This window comes from Scardinius erythrophthalmus, assembly GCF_964197995.2.
Source record: "Scardinius erythrophthalmus genome assembly, chromosome: 21".
In the NCBI taxonomy this organism is placed as follows: Eukaryota; Metazoa; Chordata; class Actinopteri; order Cypriniformes; family Leuciscidae; genus Scardinius; species Scardinius erythrophthalmus.
Genome location: NC_138241.1, coordinates 34,561,156 through 34,579,346, shown reverse-complemented (window position 1 = coordinate 34,579,346; position 18,191 = coordinate 34,561,156). Strand labels below are relative to the sequence as shown.

At 40.5% G+C, this 18,191-nt stretch overlaps 2 protein-coding genes across 9 annotated transcripts in view; one reads left to right on the top strand and one right to left on the bottom strand.

Moving 5' to 3' along the window:
- The window catches only part of LOC308682282 (signal-induced proliferation-associated 1-like protein 2), a 146,226-nt gene extending 137,894 nt beyond the window's left edge, over positions 1-8,332 (bottom strand). For all 8 annotated transcript variants that reach the window (XM_081351915.1, XM_081351917.1, XM_081351919.1 and 5 more), the window contains exon 1: positions 8,176-8,332. The gene's annotated coding sequence lies outside the window, so the exon portion shown is untranslated. The remainder of the gene's footprint in view (positions 1-8,175) is intronic.
- Positions 8,333-9,698: 1,366 nt separating this feature from the next.
- map10 (microtubule associated protein 10) lies at positions 9,699-14,128 on the top strand. Its single transcript, XM_081350866.1, has 2 exons — positions 9,699-10,723; positions 12,460-14,128. Exons 1-2 carry the CDS (start codon positions 9,856-9,858, stop codon positions 13,869-13,871), a joined length of 2,280 nt encoding a protein of 759 aa, XP_081206992.1. The 5' UTR covers positions 9,699-9,855; the 3' UTR covers positions 13,872-14,128.
- Positions 14,129-18,191: the final 4,063 nt, after the last annotated feature.

Here is an 18,191-nt window from a genome sequence, read left to right as displayed (position 1 = left end):
TGTGACATGAAATATGTTTGCAATGTCCTGTGTGTGTGTGTGTGTGTGTGTGTGTGTGTGTGTGTGTGTGTGTGTGTGTGTGTGTGTGTGTGTGTGTGTGTGTGTGTGTGTGTGTGTGTGTTTGTGTTTGTCATTTACTCTCCCTTTTGAATGTCATGGCAAAGCATGCTGGGAAATAGAAATCCCAGCCCAGTTTCAGTTGAATTTAAGTTTGTCTAAATTAAAATAAACAAGTTCATAACTCAAAACAATGAATCAATGAAGGTTTCCTTAAAATGTGTCGGTTTTGTGAACTCAAATGAAAAAGAAAGTCAAATCAAACATTTGATTTAACCAAATTTGTTTAATTTAAGTTTACCCTACTCAAACAAATTAATTATTTTGAGCAGTAGGGTTTACAGTATTTAAACTTAAGCCTAAAATCTTGATGTTGACCAAAGTCAGTCCATTGGGCGTCAACAAAATTGAGAATTAAAGTAGGCTAGCTGCATAATAAAATCGGACTGCTAAATAAGCATGCTTGATAGCCGACAAAACACTCGTTATTAAAAGAAGATTTAAAGGGATATTTCACCGTTGGAAAGATAAATGTGTATTTAAATTGGGTCATTTATGTAGTTGAAATGGGAAATTATTTTAGAAGTTGGTGCCTTCTAGACTCAGAAAAGCCAGAAAATGTATTTTTGGCTCATGTGGATGAAAGACAACAACTCCCAGAATGCAATTGCTTCGCAGCCCTGAGGCCACTCCCAAGCCACGCCTACCGGTTACAGAGGGCAGTATCAGGAGAAATGACACAACTAGGCTACTAGTCGACTCGAAACTGAAAAGACGGCGTTTTATCGTGAGATCCCCCTATGGGCGGGTTGAAGACATGCGGGACAAGCTCCTCCTACTGGCTGGAGTCTCTCGCCTCTGGACAGAAAAGGCTCTGATGACGATAAATGACGATATTTGCGTCATCTGAGGTTTTTTCCAGACACACAATACAGAAATCTCTCGTCTCGGGGGGACATGAGGGAGGGAAGCACGGCCACTCGAAAATACTACCGGGTTTACAAAGCTTCATGCTAATCGGTGAAGTATCCCTTTAGTTTGCCACATTCCAAAACCAATAAAAAAAAATAAAAAAACATTCATTGTCATGATACTTGTGTCTCCGCCAAATGACAACAGTTACACAAATACGGTTTAAATAAACAGACAGGCTTGTTGTGGAGTCAGCTGGCAGAGATCTGCTCTGATGATGCCAGTCACAACTGTTGGTCATTAACAAGTACAAGAGAGAATGAACCAGACGGGTGACTGATTACAAACCAAGCACAAATTCACTTGACTAAAGATCCATACATGATGTACAATTAAAAAAAAAATACCAGATGTTCTTGTTAACCTATTAGTACTTATTTCTTCTCCAATGCACCCAAACCAAAAGATTCCTACACCCTCAAGTTTCTGTGAATCTCTATATGATTTGAGTCCTTACTTCAATGCAAATCTGTGGATTGTCTCTTTTATCGTCTAAAAATCGATCATATCTTGAAACTAAGACCAATAATTTGAGGAATCATTCACTTATGGAGGAGCACAAACGTGTTGGATGAAGGAATTACATACCGAAGTTCTATACTTTAAGTCAAAGGTTTGTATAAATCACGAATGTTATAAGCATTAGTAATGGAGACTGTTGCCTTTGGAAAGGCCATTTCTGATGGGATCCATTATTTGTTGAATGAGTTGCCAGTAAACATGAAGAGCAGATGGCCTATACTAATCCATTTCATTTGGAGTCCATCTCGTCTCTTCTGGTTAAACATGGAATATCCATGTAATATCATGCAATGAGGGAGATAACAGCGATACACGGTTGTCTTGGCATCCTTTGGTCCTGATTGCCACATCTCAAGATACTTTATTCCTTTATCCGACGGATTAGAAGCACGACTAAGATTCGTATGTTTGAGAAATGTTGTCTCACAACCCCATCGTATTCAAATGCAACATTTCCGACACTAAAACAATGCACATAACCCATCAAAAAGCATACTAAATAGTGTTGCTAACCTGGTTCACACATTAAACAAAACTGCTTGACGTGAGGGTAGCGAGCAGCTGTCCACCTGTCCCGACAGATGTTATTTCCAAGACGAGTCTCCAAAACGAGCTTTAATTTCCTGTCATTATGTTATGAATGCATTCAAGAGTGCAACGCAAGACAAACATCCTTCTGCAGTCACTGTGCCATCTAAGCCCAGCGATGGGAAGACAAACCTCTCGTTTCTCCCAGGAGAACATAAGAAGACGACAAAGAAGAAAACTTAAACATGCCAATTGCAATGAAAATACATGATTTACCTAAACTAGTCAAGTCACATTTATAACACAATACAGCAATAAAAAAAAGCTCAATTTCATCAATTTTTATATATAAGATCAAGTAGAGCTGTAGAGTTTGACATCAAAACCAACAGATCTGGGATAAGATAAGTCTGTTTATTTTGCTATCCTACCCATGCACGACTATATTGTGAGTTGCTGTTTATTATTTGCATTTAAAGTCAACAGTGAAATGAAAATGTACCCTATCTATTTTCTAAATGCAAGTTATAGATCTTATTGTGAACAATTCATCCATTGACTTCGTAATGATTAATCAAAAAATATCATAACTAGATCAGATGAAAACAACAGGATGTATGCAGGACTTCTCAAATCATTTTAGACATGATTGCAAGTGCTCATCTGCCTCCACATTTGAGTGCAATCTCAAAAATCCAATAAACAATGAATGCACAGAACCAACACATTTTTTTCTTTTTTGATAATGTTACAATCAGATGTTTGTCAGAATACGGAATAAAAGAAAAGTCACTCACTACTGCCGTTTCATTGTGACTTTAAAAGTAGGCTACCCCTTGTATTGTTATTATTATAAAGGTTCCTAATTTTGTTTTGGAGTCTACAACAGGTTTACATGCATCCAAGTTCAAAAAAATATGTTACTTTTCTCATAATATACATTCCACATCACCTCATTTCTCAATGTCTGAAAACAGTTTTTTCGAAGATTCAGTCTCTCTAAACCACTAATTTTACAGAGCCTACTCCGCTCTGATTGGTCAGACGGCACAGTCTGTTGTGATTGGTCGACCGCTTACAGCGAGAATATGAAACGCCTATTCTCATTTCAGAATTTCAGCTCTTCCTCACAGTGATACGAACAGTAACAATGGTGTCGTTTTTTCCCGTATCAATTCAAATCTGAGTCTCATCCTTTGGAAGTGCATCAAAGTGGATTTGATTTTGCAGCAAATCAACAAGCCAAACTCTTCCAGTCTCAGCTGATGTTCGCAGTGAAGACCATAGGTTGGCATTAAGCAAATTTGTTACAAACCTACGTAGGTTCATGCAGGAACTAAAGGGGTGGTTGATTATGATTTGACTTTTCTAACTGTAGTTAGTGTGTAATGTTGCTGTTTGAGCATAAACAACATCTGCAAAGTTACAACGCTCAAAGTTCAAAGCAAAGGGAGATATTTGCTTTTAAAGTAATTGCTTTTTAAGGACTACAACAAACGGCTGGTAGAGACTACACCACATTCCTCCCGGGTTAGTGACATCACCAACCCTAAAATTTACATAAACCCCGCCCCTGGGAACGCGATTTATAGATTATCATGACAGAATATGCTAATCAATGACTTGAAGATAACTACACATAAACTACATAAATTCTAGGGCTGTGCTCAGAATATCGATACAACGATACATCGTCATGAACTCCTGACGATGCGCGTATCGATACAGCAGCTTCCGTATCGATACTGTTGTGCTTATGTAGCCAAATCAGGGCTCGAATTTCGGCGCGGGTATTGCGCATAATTTTAATCATTCCTGCACTTTAGCATGTAGATTGTATGAGTAAATTAATCCACACAGACTATACAATCAGATCAGTCAATTTAAAACTTCATAAAGAGCATGAAGCCTTGTTTGTACTTTCGCCTGGCTCCGCAGCGCAAGTCTCCGCTGCCTGCACGCGCACCTCCCCAAACGGACGAGGCGTTTATACTCGACGCGCTCACAAACAGATTGCGAGTAACAAAAGTTATTTTTCGCGGATTATATCACTTTAACAAACAAAAACACGCAAAATTATGTCAAACATTTCGGTCTTGTTGAGTATCCTCTAAACCAGGGATCAGCAACTCCGGTCCTGGAGGGCCACTGTCCTGCAGAGTTTAGCTCCAACCCTAATTAAACACACCTGAACAAGGCAATCAGTGTTTTCAGGATTACTAGATAGATACAGGCAGGTGAGTTTTTATCAGGGCTGAAGCTAAACTCTGCAGGACAGTGGCCCTCCAGGACCGGAGTTGCTGATCCCTGCTCTAAACACAGTCGGTTATGTCTTCAGCATAAACGCATGATGGGACACTGCAGTATAATGAAATCAGGATCCGTGCACTAGCTCTTAAAGGGACAGAAGCCATATGTGTCTGTCATTTAATATTGTTGTCAAAACAACAAAAGATAGTTTTAATTTGAAGAATTTGGATTAATAGCATATGTATTTAATTTAATCAGGACTAAAATACTACTGTTTTATTTTGCATTTGATTACTTTATTCAGTTTCTAGTATTTCTGAATACTAGTGCTAGACCTATTCAAAAAGTTTTCTCTTTATTGGTAGGCTATCTTTATTCTATTGTATTTATTTGCGCTACTGAAGGAAAAGCCATTTTAAGCTTTTTTGTGACAAGTTTTTTATTTCATTTAACTCTTCGTTTTTTATGACAAAAACTAAATGGTTTTTCAGTGATCACAACTAGAGCTGGGCGATTTTTCCCCCTAAAAAAATCTGCGATTTTTTAATAAAAAACTCGATTTACGATTCGATTCGATTTTTCCCCCCATTTAAAACAAAATAACTGCGAACTGTAAATATATTTTAAAAATATATATTTATTGTATTTAAAAGTGCATCAACATAAACAAAAATTGCAAAGGCAAACCCTTTCTCTAACTGAAAAGTCACGTGCAACAAAGATTGTTAAACATCTAAATTATTTATTCTGTATTTGGATTGAGCTAATAAATCAACAAAAAATCCTCAGGTAACTCTTATGCCTGGTTCAGATTACACGATTTTTTTGTCTGTTACGATAGTCACTGTGTCAGATTACATGATTTTGACTCCTAAAAATCTTGTCATGTCGTGGACAAGAAACATGTCAGACTACACGTTGTTTTCCGACCAGTCATCGCGAGCCGTCTCACACACTCATTCACTCGCACATATAGCCTACACACACACACACTCGCACACACACACACACACACACACACACACACACACACACACACACACACTCACTCGCACTTACACACTCACTCACTCTCGCGCACACACACTCGCGAACACACACAGTCTCTACCTCGCGCGCCGTCGCCGTGGAGGACCGTTAAAAAATTAAATATGCTAGTCTTTTTGTCGTGATGTCGTGAAGCATCGAGGGCTGCGCCAGGGAGCATGTTAGGGAAACCCTGAAGGAAGATTTGACGAATGCAAAATGTATGTATTGTACGCTATACTGAAGAGGGGGAGGAAAAAAATCTAAAAAATCGATTTTTTGAAAATATGAATCGATTTGCCCTACCAACTCGATTTTTAAATCAAATCGATTTTTTTCCCAGCCCTAATCACAACTGTTATAACACTGGTTATAAAATAAACATATATTACTGTTACTAAACTCTGAAATTCCAAATTGATCAATATCGTGATACGTATCGTATCGTGGCTTTAGTATCGTGATGCGTATCGTATCGTGACATTGTTGGTGATACACAGCCCTAATAAATTCATCAACTATCCATTCAGAAACGTCCTGTTGCTTCTACATGTTGTCACATCTTCTTGAGTCTATCCACTCTTGTCTGACTCAGCTCTTGAAGCTCCGCCCCCTGTGCCGGGAGCAGCAGCTCATTTGCATTTAAAGGGACAGACACAAAAACAGTGCGTTTTTGCTCACCCTCAGAAAATGACAACTTTAACATGCTATATAAAAATATCTGTGGGGGATTTTGAGCTAAAACTTCACATACACACGGGACATCACAGACTTATTTTACATCCTGTGAAAAAGGCATTAAACCACCCCTTCAAAATACTGACGTCTCATTTCAGCAGTTCAGAATCGATTCTCTCATTTAAAAAACAACTTTAATTGTTGAGCAGCACTTAAACTGCAAGCCTTTAACATTTACAATCAGCTATGTTACACACTGCATGAAAAGTATATTCAAAAAAGCATAGCAGGGGCACTTTAATAATGCTTTTCCCCCCACAATCTGCAACCAAACCACTTTTCAGGGAAATAAACATTCTGATAGTTCACACACAGTTGTCTCTGTTTATTAAACTAGAACCTATCTACGAATATAGGCTTTCCATGTGGTTTTCATCCTCAGAGACAGGGATGTAATTTTGTGTGCTGGTGGGAAAGAACTGACCATCAGAAGGATTTCCTCCAGTCCGTGTCCCCCACGTATTATTACTGATACGGCTATAAAGAAAATGGCTTTATTACCCTTGACACCGCACCGCACAAGGACTCGGCTGTGTAACTTGTCTAATCAAATGTGCAATTATCTGACCATAATCTGATACGAGCTGGCTGTCCAGAAGACAGAGAAAACACTCATACCGAAGTCCTTTGAGTGGCACAGCACAAAGACTCCTGCATTAATATCTACACTGTTCACAGATACTAGAACACTTCTGATCATTTCTTTGTTTAGAGCAGAATAAAAAATGACAGCTCATTATTAACTAAGAGGAAGCTGTTCCTTCCCTTACAAAGAAATACCATACAATGGTAGAGTAATGGTTTCAGATATGGTAATGTGATATTGCAGTGCATCATTACCATATTCATTTTCAATGGTACATAGAAGAAGAATACCATGAAATTACCATGGTGCATGTCCAAAAACATATAAGCCTATTCCATTAAAGTGATAGTTCACACAAAAAATGAATATTCTATAATAATTTATTATTATGTTGCTCCAAACCTGTATGAATTTCTTTCTTCTTCTGAACATAAAAGAAGATATTTCAATGAATGTCAATAATCAAACAGTTCCAGTATTCCTTCCTACTGTGGAAGTCATAACTATCTGGTTACCAACATTCTTCAAAATATCTTTTTAGTTCAACAGAAGAAAGAAACTCATACAGGTTTAGAACAAAGTGAGTAAATGATGACATCATTCTCATTTTTGGGTGAACTATATTTCTTTAGCATGTACTTTTGTTATTGATCAAGGCCTAAAGCAGGGGGTTTTAATATACAATACCAAAGACCCACAAATATGATCATCCATGTGCGAGTGTTGTTCAAAAATCGATAAATATACTCAAATATCATCTCATATCAAGTAGCCTAGTATACAATCTGTCATTTGTCACTCAAGCACTATACATAAAAACTGCCATTAAATCATCTTAAAATTCCTAATTCTGATTAAAAATATGTGGTACAGATAATCACTTCAATAAAGAAAATTTGACAATCCCATCATCATGTAACTGGATTGTTGATCCATAAGAACATTCAAGAGCCCTCTAGTGGATTTCTGACAGCCTGTGTTTAAAATCAACTTTATTTTGACTGCCTTTGTGTTATTTAAAGCACAGTCCCTGGGCTGCATTTGAACCTGATAACTCCACAGTCCATGATAAAGACAATAAATAAACAAAATGACAAAGTGCATGTGTCTAATACATGCATATGTGTGATATCTTCACCTGAGTTCTCAGTATTGTTTCAAGGACGCGCATAATAGACAACAATGAAAAACCTCCCAAACAGTAGGACTTTTTAAATACCTAATTAGCTGTCAATCAAACATCATCATTTCTGGGCATCATTACCGTTGACAACAAGGAACGCGCCCAAAACGACCAAACCTGCAACACGCGACTATGACGCCGCAGCTCACTAGACTGTAAGTAACAAAATAAGGGTTTATATCACAAAAACTGAAACTTGTTTACTGAACTAAAAGAAACTCAATCACTGTAGTTTTTCAACGGACGCTATTCTTACAAAAATCACAACACAATACGTCAGTAAGTGAGTAGTAACGGCACAAGTGGACCTTACCTTCAGCATTCCGAGTTAAAGAAAGTCCCATGATGTGCAGATGAACGCCAGTCTAATTCCTTTACAATACAAAGCCAGTGATTTGATCATATTCCATACAGAAACACTTGTATGTTGTCGGAGCAGCCGCTATCTTCACCCTCCACTCACTCTATCCAAAATACTGCCGTTTGCTCGGATCGCGTGAAGCCGGTCTGTGGCCACGCCCCCCCGCAACAGCTGATTGGACGAGCTGTTGCCAAACTCCGCCCACGCACTTGTTCACACGAGTGGACAAGAATATACCATGGTAAATAGACTTTTCAGTGAAGGTATTTCAGATACCTTTATAGTTTTCACACCGGGTCATTTAAAATGATGTTGTTTGCTGTTTGGGTATTTAAGAATTAAATATTCTTGGATTTCAGTTTAATAACAACTATGAACTGAACCTGGAGTTATAGTGGCCCCAACTGGAAGACTGAGGCAAAATCTACTTTATAGATTCTCTTTGTTTTAAAAACAAATTAGGATTTTGAAACAAACCAGATTGAGATTATAATGCTTGAATTAATTTATAGTGCCAGTCAAAAGTTTGGAAACATTATTATTTTTTTTACATATAACACATAAACATTTCTATCATGTGACACTGAAGACTGGAGTAATGATGCTGAAAATGTAGCTTTGATCACAGGAATACATTTTCTTTTTAAAGTATATTAAAATAGAAAACCATTATTTTAAAATGCAATAATATTTCACAATATTACTGTTTTGTTTGTGTGTGTGTGAGTGTGTATTGTGAAGGTAACTTCATTACATGTTTTAGTGCACTTTTAAAGAATATTGTCTATTTAATAATTATACTAACAATATTTTTCACCTTATATTAACATGCAAAGAAAAAAAGACTAAATAAATAACGATTCACACTGACTGACCACAGGTTCATGTGTAGCTATGCAATACTTTTGATGCAATATTGTTAATAATGCATGGAACATTTCTGTTGGTGTTGTTCTGTGGTTGTTGTTAATAATAATAATAATAATAATAATAATAATAAGGAGAAGAAGAAGAAGACGAAGAATACATATCAATATTATAAATAATATTAAAAATAAAAATTATTATTTTATAATTATTATTATTATTTATACATTTATTATTATTATTATTATTATTAACAACCACAGAACAACACCAATAGAAATGTTCCATTCATTATCAACACGTTACCAAGTGTATGTACCAATGTGTAAATTATGCAAACCATAAAATAAGAAAATAATAATTTAGGTATCAGAGTATAAAAAAGAAAATAAGTAGAACAGATTTCCACTTATCTATCAGTAGTATTATACTTAGTAATAATATAGGCTTTAATAGCATTTTACTTCTGAACAAAACACTATAATACATATATATAATATAATATAATATAATATAATATAATATAATATAATATAATATAATATAATATAATATAATATAATATAATATAATATAATATAAATCAACTACATCTCCCAGAATCCCACGGTGCCAGTGACGTGTCAATCCTGAGCCGATGTCGTTGCTAGGCGATGCGACGCTCTCAAACTCACACACTCACTTCCTGGTGCCGTTTCATCTCCGTTATAGATAATCTTGTGCTTTAAAATGATTATTTATATGTAAATGCGTATATGAAGGAGCATGTCATCAACGCTAGAAACTCTCTTCTCATTAGAGCTGGTGATCGATTACGTCCGCGTCGATGGATCACGTGGCAATGTTTTGGATCTTGCAGTGGGAGTCCGCTTGTTAGATTTCCCCACACTTCTCATATACCAATCAGGACAAGAGAATCTCTCATCTAAATCAGGCTATACTGACCTGTGCGTATCACCTGAGGCTTTATCTCAACCCGACGATGGAGACAATCGGAAGTATTCCTTCCATAAAGGCAAATCCTGTCTTTTTAAGATGAATTTGCACTCGTTACACACCCATCTCCTAAACACCCCTCTCTACGCAATGGTACTGGATGTAAAAGATGAGATTCCCAAACTTATAGGAAGCTCCTTGATATCCCTGGCTAAAGTGCTGGAGAGAATTAAACTGGATGTGGGTAAACATGGCATTGGCACTCCGAGCGCTCATGGAGAGAGACTGTTCACCCCAATCTGCAATCTGATGGGAAACAGCATCGGTGCCATTTCTCTGGCTTATAAGATTGCAAGTCTAGGAGCAAATTTAATCCCTCATATCCCAGATAACAGAGTCTATGAAGTCGGCCTGACCCATGGAAAAGGAGAAGAACTCCCGCCAGTGCATGCAGAATGTAAAAGTGTGGTGTACACTGGAAAAAATGAGATGTCTGAGAACAATCCTGGTTATGTTCTCTCACAAGATGAATGGTCAGCTGATATAGTGGTATCAGAAGACAAGCAGCCAGGGCTTCCAGCGTTCACTCAGACTGAACAGAGCGTCTCGTGGTCTGAAGAAGCACAAGAACACACCACTTTCTGTCCTCCACCCCTGTTTTACAGCTCTGGCCCGAAGAACCAACAGGAGAGGACAAGTAGGATGTTTAGCTTACAGTGTTATAGTTTATAAATGGATTTCTAAAGGCTCTAAATTATCAATATTATTAAGGCCTGGGGCTGATTTCACAAAGATAGACTTTGACTATGGCTTAGATAGTAGATAGTCAGACTTCACGATAGACATCAAAATCAGACCGTTGCACAAAGCACTGAAGACTCTGACTATCTTAAGTAGGACTACACAGCAGTGCATTCTGGGTAAAATAAGACACTTTTCAAAACAAAAAACATGGCGGATCGAGTAAGTGCATTCAACCGCTCAGTGCAGTTTACCCCAGCGGAAAAAATGTGTTTGTTGGAGGAGTATAACAGTTACAAGGACATTTTACTTGGGAAATTTAGCGGAGAATGTAGTAACAAGAAGAAATGTTTAAATTATGAGCCATTTTCCCTTTTCTTTGGGCTGTTTGTAATGTAACTGATTGTTACTGCTGGTTGCCAAGGTAACAGAGTCTTAGACCTAAGTTAGCCTGGGGGTAAGGTGTCTAATTTTTGTCTAAATTAAGTCAGTCTTTATTTTTGTGAAACAGTCTAACTTGCATTAGACTAGTCTATGAGCGAATTTTAGACTTGTCTAACACTATAGGCCGGTCTAAAATAGCTTTGTGAAACTGGACCCTGGTTTCACAGACAGGGTTTAGATTAGGCCTTAGTTCAATTCAAGTAGCTTTTATAAATGTGTATTATAAATGTTCACTGGTGTGAATCATGAGGCAAAACAATGGCACTGACTCATTTTAAGATATGTTGCTTTCAGTTAAAACAGCATCAAACATGCATTTTAGTCCGGGACTGGGTTTGAAGGGTTAGTTCACCCCCAAAAAATGAAAATTATCCCATCATTTACTCATCCTAAAGTTTATATGACTTTCTTCTTTCAGAGACACAATCAGAGTTATATTTTAAAACATATCCTGGCTCTCCCCAGCTTTATAATGGGAGTGAATGGTGACTTAGATTTTGAAGCCCAAAAAGCGCATTATCCTTCATAAAAGTGATCCATACGACTCCTGGGTCAGAGGTCACTCTTCCGCCGGAACTAGACTTGTGTACGGTCGTTACCAGAAGCCAGTGATTATAGTTTATAAAGTATATTTTTCTTAGACAAACGCTTCAGAAGCCCCTGGAGTCGGATGGATTACTTTTTATGATGGATGATGCGCTTTTTTGGGCATCAAAAACTCTATTTACTCCCATTATAAAGCTGAGAAGAGCCAGGATATTTTTAATATAACTCTGATTGTGTTCGACTGAAAGTAATTTACACCTAGGATGGCTTGAGGGTGAGTAAATTATGGGATAATTTTCATTTGTGGGTGAACTAACCCTTTAAGCCTTATCTGTGAAACCAGGGGCAAAACTTTGCTGAAAAGCTGTTTTATATGACCTCTGATTGATAGCTCATACTTTTAAGTATTAAGTAAGTGTCCATCAGCACCGATGACTGATATTTATATGCATTTTATGTATGTAGTCTGCTATAATGTTATAAAATCTGATTGATTTACATTACAAGCTTCAGAATTTCATCTTACTTTTTGTCCATATAAATATCAGCATCTGCACCAAATTGCATATTTTTGTTGTTTGGTTCCTTTTCCTCCCTGAGTAATGAGTGCCATTTTTCACTATATGAGCCATAAAAGCATGATGTTTCAGATATGACAAAATCAAATATGCAATCTGTTCTGACTATTATTTCATATGTCAGGCTTTACAGGGTTACATGCAGCAATGGGGAGTCTTAATCTAGAGGATCCAGAAGATGGAAATAATGAAGAATCATCTGTCATGCATGATGTTCCAGAGATAACATCTGCAAATGTGGAAAGATTGAGTAAGCCAGCTTTAACTCCAGGATCACAGCATAAAGAGACGGATTCAGCTCCACTTGGGAACGTTATCAGGCAGTTACCGCTGCTGAATGCTTTATTAGTTGAACTATCACAGCTTCACGGAGAGATGCCACACCAGCAGCCGTTATCCATCCATCCTAACCTGGCGTGGCTGTACACATCAGATCCGTCAGCACCCGAGTATCAGAAAACTATCAAAGCTAGTCCTAAACAGAGACCTGGACAATGCAAGATCAAATCAGTGAAGAGTGCAAAGAAGAATGAAGAAAAGTTGCAACCTAAGAGGATGCTTAAATATGGCTTGACAAACACTTTTCGTCTCAGACTCAAGCTGGTCAAACCAGGTCTTACCAAACGGCACGAATGCATCGAATACCAGAACATAAAACAGGACCAGTCAAAAACACAGGCGTCATCTGACCATAAGCGTGTTCGTAAGTCAGTTTACAGAGATGTCAACTTAAATGAAACTACATTAGTTAGCAGTTTTGAAACGGATCCAACACCAGTTAAAACAGCATCAAAATCACAAACAAGACCAAGTTCAAATGAAAGTAATGTTGCATCCTTCACAGAGACGACTTTGACTGAGAAACGCAAAAAAGTTGGAGTTCAGATTCCAAGTGCGCTCAGTCAGTATTCAGACATCCGTCCAAACTCAGATTTGAGTCAGATCCAGAGCTTTAAAGAAAGCATCAGGGAAGATAGTGGAGCGAGCAGCCGTCCTCACAGGTCAAGCCTGAGCAATGAAGAGTATCAGGACGACTTCACCAGCCTCAACACGACCGACGGATACTCACCTGACCCGCTTAGCAGTCCAGAACCACACCGGCGTAAAACAAACAGCGCTTCGAGTGCTTCAAGTGCCAGAAGTCACAATAAAGGTCTTCCGGTTCCTATCAAAGCGGAGAAATCTCCTCAACGCTCAGTCAAAGGCACACATGTCATCCGCCCGCGTGTGCAGACCTCGGCTCTGAGTCTGTCTTCAGACGACAGTGAGGATGAGTTCGTGTCCTCAAGCGTTAGACGACGAAGACCTGGATCTCACGCTTCATCTGTCCGGAGGAAATCCCAGAGCTTTGGCAGTGACTCTGACGAGAAGAGCAGGACTTTTAGCCGGGAGTCAAAGGACTCGGATTTGCCTGTGCTGAAGTCCAGTTCAGGCGCTGAAGAGGAACGGGACAGACTGGGCTCTCTGGGACTGGACAAGAACTGCCATCACATTTCAGAACTGGTCTTCAACAAACTTCCAGGATACACACTGTGATTAGACTGACGTGTTGATCTGATGTATTGCAAGAGGAGAAGAGTTAACGCCAGACACCAGCAAACGTCGTCTTTATATTAGTTCAATTCAATAGGAATAATATGTTTTTACATGCATATTCATTCATTGGCACAGTTATTTGTGTGTTCAAATACAGCTTCAATAAATATTTAATGGTTTTATTATTAATTAAAATATTTGTAATTGTTTGTGAGAAACCAATTTTTACAGCAATAAACAGTTGTTGTTTCTAAAGCAGAACCTTGAATATATTAGTAAATGATTAATGAATCAATGTAAAGTCAATTAATATGGATAAAATGGGAATGCGGATTATATTGAATGAATATTTGTTTTAAATGAGATGCTTCATGCTTTTTATACAAAAACGATGCCTTGTAACAGCAATGTTGTATTTGATAAATATTAGTGCTAGCAAATCGATTAATCGCATCTAGCATAAAAGTTTGTCTTATTATAAATTATATATATATATGAAGAGTTCAGATGCAAAAGCCTCTAAGTGCCATCTGAAATTTTCTTCTAGAATGATCATTATGACCACCGCTAGCGTAGCTAGCGAAAGCGGTCATATAGGGATTGTCAAAGTTTTTTTTTTTTTTTTTCCCCGTCACCTTTTCGTCAACGATACCAGGGACACCGAAGCACCGGGGAACATGAAATTTGGTGGGCATGTAGCCCCACTAGACTTCTAAGGAAAAATTTCGTTTGGTCCCCGGGGGCCACTCCCCCCCCGCGCTGGGCCCCCCCAAACCCAAAAAAATGCAGTTTTTCCTAAATAACTACCTGAACCGTGGCACCGAGGATGAAGAAATTTTTATGGTATGTTGGTCTACTAGACTTTTACAGAAAAATTTCGTTTGGTCCCCGGGGGCCACTTCCCCCCCCGCACTGGGGCCCCTGTAAATTTTTCGTCAACGATACCAGGGACACCGAAGCACCTGGGAACATGAAATTTGGTGGGCATGTAGCCCCACTAGACTTCTACGGAAAAATTTCGTTTGGTCCCCGGGGGCCACTCCCCCCCCGCGCTGGGCCCCCCCAAACCCAAAAAATGCAGTTTTTCCTAAATAACTACCTGAACCGTGGCACCGAGGATGAAGAAATTTTTATGGTATGTTGGTCTACTAGACTTTTACAGAAAAATTTCGTTTGGTCCCCGGGGGCCACTTCCCCCCCCGCGCTGGGGCCCCCGTAAATTTTTCGTCAACGATACCAGGGACACCGAAGCACCGAGGAACATGAAATTTGGTGGGCATGTAGCCCCACTAGACTTCTAAGGAAAAATTTCGTTTGGTCCCCGGGGGCCACTCCCCCCCCGCGCTGGGCCCCCCCAAACCCAAAAAAATGCAGTTTTTCCTAAATAACTACCTGAACCGTGGCACCGAGGATGAAGAAATTTTTATGGTATGTTGGTCTACTAGACTTTTACGGAAAAATTTCATTTGGTCCCCGGGGGCCACTTCCCCCCCCGCGCTGGGGCCCCCGTAAATTTTTCGTCAACGATACCAGGGACACCGAAGCACCGAGGAACATGAAATTTGGTGGGCATGTAGCCCCACTAGACTTCTAAGGAAAAATTTCGTTTGGTCCCCGAGGGCCACTCCCCCCCCGCGCTGGGCCCCCCCAAACCCAAAAAAATGCAGTTTTTCCTAAATAACTACCTGAACCGTGGCACCGAGGATGAAGAAATTTTTATGGTATGTTGGTCTACTAGACTTTTACAGAAAAATTTCATTTGGTCCCCGGGGGCCACTTCCCCCCCCGCGCTGGGGCCCCCGTAAATTTTTCGTCAACGATACCAGGGACACCGAAGCACCGAGGAACATGAAATTTGGTGGGCATGTAGCCCCACTAGACTTCTAAGGAAAAATTTCGTTTGGTCCCCGGGGGCCACTCCCCCCCCGCGCTGGGCCCCCCCAAACCCAAAAAAATGCAGTTTTTCCTAAATAACTACCTGAACCGTGGCACCGAGGATGAAGAAATTTTTATGGTATGTTGGTCTACTAGACTTTTACAGAAAAATTTCGTTTGGTCCCCGGGGGCCACTTCCCCCCCCGCGCTGGGGCCCCCGTAAATTTTTCGTCAACGATACCAGGGACACCGAAGCACCGGGGAACATGAAATTTGGTGGGCATGTAGCCCCACTAGACTTCTAAGGAAAAATTTCGTTTGGTCCCCGGGGGCCACTCCCCCCCCCCCGCGCTGGGCCCCCCCAAACCCAAAACAATGCAGTTTTTCCTAAATAACTACCTGAACCGTGGCACCGAGGATGAAGAAATTTTTATGGTATGTTGGTCTACTAGACTTTTAGGGAAAAATTTCGTTTGGTCCCCGGGGGCCACTTCCCCCCCCGCGCTGGGGCCCCCGTAAATTTTTCGTCAACGATACCAGGGACACCGAAGCACCGGGGAACATGACATTTGGTGGGCATGTAGCCCCACTAGACTTTCAAAGAAAAATTTCGTTTGGTCCCCGGGGGCCACTCCCCCCCCCGCGCTGGGCCCCCCCAAACCCCAAAAAATGCAGTTTTTCCTAAATAACTACCTGAACCGTGGCACCGAGGATGAAGAAATTTTTATGGTATGTTGGTCTACTAGACTTTTACGGAAAAATTTCGTTTGGTCCCCGGGGGCCACTTCCCCCCCCGCGCTGGGGCCCCCGTAAATTTTTCGTCAACGATACCAGGGACACCGAAGCACCGGGGAACATGAAATTTGGTGGGCATTTAGCCCCACTAGACTTCTAAGGAAAAATTTCGTTTGGTCCCCGGGGGCCACTCCCCCCCCCGCGCTGGGGCCCCCAAACCCAGAAAAATGCAGTTTTTCCTAAATAACTACCTGAACCGTGGCACCGAGGATGAAGAAATTTTTATGGTATGTTGGTCTACTAGACTTTTAGGGAAAAATTTCGTTTGGTCCCCGGGGGCCACTTCCCCCCCCGCGCTGGGGCCCCCGTAAATTTTTCGTCAACGATACCAGGGACACCGAAGCACCGGGGAACATGAAATTTGGTGGGCATTTAGCCCCACTAGACTTCTAAGGAAAAATTTCGTTTGGTCCCCGGGGGCCACTCCCCCCCCGGGCTGGGCCCCCCAAACCCAGAAAAATGCAGTTTTTCCTAAATAACTACCTGAACCGTGGCACCGAGGATGAAGAAATTTTTATGGTATGTTGGTCTACTAGACTTTTAGGGAAAAATTTCGTTTGGTCCCCGGGGGCCACTTCCCCCCCCCCGCGCTGGGGCCCCCGTAAATTTTTTGTCAACGATACCAGGGACACTGAAGCACCGGGGAACATGAAATTTGGTGGGCATGTAGCCCCACTAGACTTCTAAGGAAAAATTTCGTTTGGTCCCCGGGGGCCACTCCCCCCCCGCGCTGGGCCCCCCCAAACCCAAAAAAATGCAGTTTTTCCTAAATAACTGCCTGAACCGTGGCACCGAGGATGAAGAAATTTTTATGCTATGTTGGTCTACTAGACTTTTACGGAAAAATTTCGTTTGGTCCCCGGGGGCCACTTCCCCCCCTGAGCTGGGGCCCCCGTAAATTTTTCGTCAACGATACCAGGGACACCGAAGCACCGGGGAACATGAAATTTGGTGGGCATGTAGCCCCACTAGACTTCTACGGAAAAATTCCGTTTGGTCCCCGGGGGCCACTCCCCCCCCCGCGCTGGGCCCCCCCAAACCCAAAAAAATGCAGTTTTTCCTAAATAACTACCTGAACCGTGGCAACGAGGATGAAGAAATTTTTATGGTATGTTGCTCTTAAGGGCCCACATCAACCTAGCCCATAATCACTCATTTGTGATTTGCGCCCCTCCCATAAAAAATGAAAATGCAATATTATTCTGCTTTAATCGCCCCTATCTTCAGTGGAGATGTTCAGAACTGCACCATATTTCATGTGTATGATTAACTTGACATCCTCTGGGGGTATCCTCTGCTAAGTTTTGTAGAATTTCATCCATGGGGGGGTATAAAATAAATTCATTTATGTGCACATTTAGTGACTGTACACTCATCGGCCTGTAGATGGTGCTGTTGAGCGAAGGGTTGCTGGTTTAGGATGATACTGTCACACACACACATGCAGGAATACAAAGAAACGCAAGCATGCACACACACTGACATCCACACGCACAGACACACACCCATACACACACATACAAATCCACATGCACAGACACACACACACAAACACACACGTGCACACATGTACGCACACATACATACACGCACAGACACACACACACACACACACACAGACACACACATACACAAACACACACACACATA